The sequence below is a fragment of the Sinohyriopsis cumingii genome, chromosome 17 (genome assembly GCF_028554795.1).
Source record: "Sinohyriopsis cumingii isolate HCF-2022 chromosome 17, ASM2855479v2, whole genome shotgun sequence".
NCBI lineage: Eukaryota > Metazoa > Mollusca > Bivalvia > Unionida > Unionidae > Sinohyriopsis > Sinohyriopsis cumingii.
The window spans coordinates 32,513,435-32,518,338 of record NC_142977.1 but is presented as its reverse complement, the minus strand read 5'-3'; the positions used below and the strand labels follow the sequence as shown (position 1 = coordinate 32,518,338).

The 4,904-nt window shown below is 35.1% G+C and overlaps 1 protein-coding gene across 1 annotated transcript; it reads right to left on the bottom strand.

The window, feature by feature from the left end:
• Positions 1 to 284: 284 nt before the first annotated feature.
• LOC149778372 (uncharacterized) lies at positions 285 to 3,056 on the bottom strand. The gene has a single exon (XM_089939197.1). It carries the CDS (start codon positions 2,829 to 2,831, stop codon positions 1,830 to 1,832), a length of 1,002 nt encoding a protein of 333 aa, XP_089795323.1. The 5' UTR covers positions 2,832 to 3,056; the 3' UTR covers positions 285 to 1,829.
• Positions 3,057 to 4,904: the final 1,848 nt, after the last annotated feature.

Genomic DNA, 4,904 nt, shown 5'->3' with positions numbered 1-4,904 from the left:
TTCTCGAGAAAATTCTAGAATATTGTTTACGAAGTGTTTTGTTAAACAAGAGTAAAATTGACAGTGCTTGTCATAAAAAGCGTCTATACTGAAAAATTAGAACGCACGACTTATTTGCGAGGTAACCAAAATTATCAGGTATGGCAATAAAACAAAACTAGATGTTACTAGTTACCATAGAAGAATACCATGCATAATACATACAGCTTCAAATAATGGTTACGATTGAAATAAATAAATAAAGTTATAGGAAGGTGAAGACAATTCATTGCAACTTCCGTTTTTATAATAAATGTACAGTTTGCTTTAAAATATGCTTCAAATATAATATAATTCGTTTATCTGAAAGAGAGAAAAGCATGGAAACGTTCCTGAATAAATATTATTTTTGTCCTTAATAAACTGTAAAATGAAATTTAACTCTCCATACATTTTGCATAAACTTTCCAAAGTTAAACAATACACATTTCAAACAAATGATGAAAGAACCCCTCCTACTAAGGATCTAGTTGATATGTGAATCGTTTGGAAGCTGCTAAACTGAATCGTCACAAGCTGTATATGCTTCCCACGAAAATCACAAAAACGCAACACACAAAGCCCACAAAACACATACAGTTTGCTAGAATATTCCAACGAGCAAGAATTATTATCTCACTGATTTTATTAGAACAAAAATTTATCAAATCACTTCTGTACACTTTAGTACCTTAAAATCATTTATCAGACAGAAAATACACTTTATGCCCATGTTCCTAATCTAATAGGGAGTTCCGAACATGGTTTACGTTATGAGTGCTTTTAAATGCTATCGAAGGAAACCGCATTACAATGGGAAGTCATCATGTGCTCCAAGCACGTAAAATAAAGAAAATCACAAAAACAAAAACGCCATGACATATCAAAACTGAATATTTGATGAGGTAAAAATATTTATTATGTGTATCGTTCTGACTGAAACGGTTAAGTTAAAATATGTATTCTTCACGTTCTTCCAACCGCAGGCTTGGAAACTCCATAACATTGGTAAAAGACAACTATAATGTTGTGACACAAGGTCTTAACAGTAAAGGAAATAAATAAAAGCAACAATTTAAGTAAAATTCAACAAACAAAATAAAGTGAAAACTCAAACGACATTTACATTTGAATGTTCCGATGTACCAATAGTCTCGAATATTATAATATATATTTGGTGGCATGAAGAATGTCTTTCAATGAAATCACGAAACACCAATAATAATATGTCGATCCAGTCAGTGAGTTCTTTAGTAATTCCAATGAATGATTTAAATATTTCCTCAAGAATTATATCCGAACACAACTCTGAACTATGATTCATAGATTCCTAAAGACTGATATGAAACAGGGATGAATAATGTTTACCTAATAAACTTTAAGTAGAGAACATCACATGACCGATGACACAACAGAATGTTCTGTTAAACTAATTGTTTCTAATGGAAAAATCATCAACTCGCAAACAAGGTTAGATGATGAAGTGAAATCAAGTAAACATTTTCTTTGCTGCTTAAAATTATGATAAAAATTAACAGGCAAAATATTCAACCACGTCCAAAATCAGGTCCACAATATAAATTAAATGTGCAAAACAATAGAAAATTAGAAGTAGAAAGCTAACTTAACAGAAAAAGAAAAAATAATGTCAACTCATATGACATATTTGTTATTAATACACTGATTTAAAAGAATCGAGACTTACTTTTGCTGACCAAACACTGTTGTAAAATATCATTAATTATTTATAGTTAACCTGTTTTTTAAACTGAAACAATCTCGCGACACTTGGATCAGTTAGCTCTAGTATATTAAAGTATAATGCAGCCAGATTTCTTATGCTTAGTTTTGCCAACCCTTTTAGTTTTCGTTGCTGGCAGCAAAGATTCAACGGTACATGTCGGTCTCGATAGGCTTGCATCACTGTTTTTCTCTCTGTACTGATCATGGTTGATCATAGACACGGTTGGGAAACTTGTCACACGCTCACCACTTCTTTTAGTAGGGAAAGAGACATTTCCTTTACTTGGAACCCCATAGTTACTTGTTACGGAAGAATCTGAGCTAGACAAAGACGAGGTTTGTTTGGTATTCCATAAACTGTTCTCCAGGGATACATGATCTTGAGAAAATGATGAGGATGAGTTATTAAACATCGTCTTCCCTGTAACGGCTGTCCTTCTGGAAACCATTCTGTTCGTATATTCGTTCATGTGGCATCCATGGAGCGGTTGTTGCTGGAAGCCATATATGTCATTCAATGTGTTAGGGAGCTGTCTAACATTTGTTCGTTGTTTGTCACATCTCCGGTCATTTCGAGCTTGCAAACGTAAGGAACTATGAGAATTGCTTGTTGATAAATCTGATTTGAAACTGCTTGCATAGTCTGGACTATTGTACTTGTTGTATGGGTTGATGTTTCTATTTTGAAGATAATTCTTGTATTTCTCAGGATTACTGGTATATGTTCTGTACCAAGTTCCTCCTGGTTCTCCCCTTACTCTGACGTTAGTTCCTCCATTGTATGTGGTGAATTTTCTCAGATCCAAGTAGTTTGTTTCGGTGACATATATCTCCGTACATCCGCATAGTAACTCGAAGTGTTTCAATACCCACAAACGTCGATTATCATAAGTGAACCACTTTCCATTCTTAAAAATCACTGAAATCGTAGGGATATCAGCCACACTGACATCACCATCAACAAGTCCGTCTAACGTTTCACCAATCTTCATTCCACTATGACGACCAGTGAAAACGCATCTAATGCTATCCTGAGAGTAACGTATTTCCGATGGTTTTAACTGCAACATTTCTTCCTGATGAACTTTACAAACCCCGGCACTTCAGCCCTCAGTCATAACTTTCACAAGAAGTTTTCACGCGAATAAACCGTGTTCTTATCCTTCGACAAATTTCGCTTTGCAATCATATATTTCAATTGATCAGATTTGAAACTTTGCATGAATGATGTATTCGCTGCCGGCTAAAAGCAGGGTTTAGTTATTGATTTGTATTGGCAACGCAAGGTAAAAGATAAGAGCGAACTAACCTAGTTTTCTTCGAATTTCTACTTTCATTTTTCCCTTAGCAAAAAATACTTTCCTGTAAGCATGTTACGTATCATTATTTGAGAGGCACTGGTTACAGTTCACCGTACTCGATAGAGTGTCTATATAAAAGCTCTTTAGACTAGTACTTTCAACATGCTTGCTAAGTATTATCATATTTTTCAATAATTGCTAATATTATAAATATAGTTAAATATTACCGTTATATATTATTCGTATTTTTTATGTTATCAGCCACGAAAGGACTGCACTATGAAAATTTACATTCCTGATCTTATTATGATTTATCTTTGGTCATTACACATTTCTATTTTTATCCGCTATCAAAATTTACCTTTTTCTTGAAACTTTGTCTTGTCAAACTAATAACAGTTTACATTTAAATAATATGAAATCGAAAAAGAAACCCTCACTTTTGAATAAAAGGCAGGGATTATGTTGGCCTTCGATTTGGACGTGAGTGTAATGTCAACAATTGAAAAGACATATTTGTGCATGAAATTTGGCCCTAGGCTTATCTTCATATATATATATATATATATATATATATATATATATATATATATATATATATATATATATATATATATATATATATATATATATATATATATATATAGTCTAAGTGAAGTATAAGGCGTGGTGTTGCAAGCATGATATTTTACCAAAAATATTATAGCTACTTCTAGAATACCAAGTCCCATTGACCACAGTATAAGCATTTGTGAGAATGGTCAGTACAAATCTGCGATGGTTGATGAGAGTGCCAAGGACCATCAGTAGTATCTACTATGGCAACAGAAGCTTGATGCCGGTACTGTGTTGAGTTCAATGTGACCAGGACTAAGCAGGTGATGATGTTGTAAGGCAATGCAAATGAGAAGGTGAGACAGGCAGTAGTGGAGGTACAGACATGGCGCAAATTGAGCAGAAAAAGCATATGTAGTGGCAAAATTTAGACTGAGACTCAGTGGCGTAGAAGTTACAGTAAGGTTGGGGTTGAAGATCTGAAAATAGCTATGTGGATAACAGAAAACAAAAACAGGAAGGGGAATTGGTCACTTTGGGTGGTTGCAAGGTCCAATCAACTGTCTCGGAGCGACAATTCAAGAGTTGATGTCCAGAAAATCAGTTTTCTTTTATACTCAGTAGATGATGGTCTACCTACACCAACAAACCCCAAGACACTGAAACTAGCCGATAACCCAAACTGCTAACTCTGTGAGCGACTTGCAAATTTAAACTTGCTATTATCCAGCAATGTGTCTATGACAAACTTTAGTTATGTGGCGTTATGACAAAGTGCTTCCTGAGATTACTTCAAGCAGTGATAGAGGAAAGTGAAAGAATTGTCAATTGAAAAGTGGTCCCTACTTCATCAGTTTTATAAGAAGCCCAAGACTCAGAGGTAGCAGGCTGAAGCGAATGGTAACTTGACATCAGCTTTAGATTGGGAGAGAGGCAGATGCGTAAGGTTAGCTGAAGCTCCCAATCAACATCTGTGACACCAACTTCAGTCCGGATATTGTACTGTGGTCAGGACGTACCTAGCAAGTGATTGTGCTGGAACTGACAGTGCCATCAGAAGACAGAATGGAGGAGACCCACGAGAGGAAATTGGACAAATATCAGCTAGACATCTATCAATAGCAGCAGAACGGATCGAAGACTTCGAATCAATTATTGGAAATAGGATCCTGTGTCGTTTAATCACGAACCTTTTGGCGTGCCTTTGAGTCGTCTGAATTACATGACCGAGCAGCATGAATTTAGTTAATAAGGTTTGAAAACAGGCTGCGACAAGGAAGTCTAACA

Bases quoted from the DNA above. Each gene is read 5' to 3' on its own strand.
- LOC149778372 (XM_089939197.1), bottom strand. From the start codon at position 2,831: ATGTTGCAGTTAAAACCATCGGAAATACGTTACTCTCAGGATAGCATT.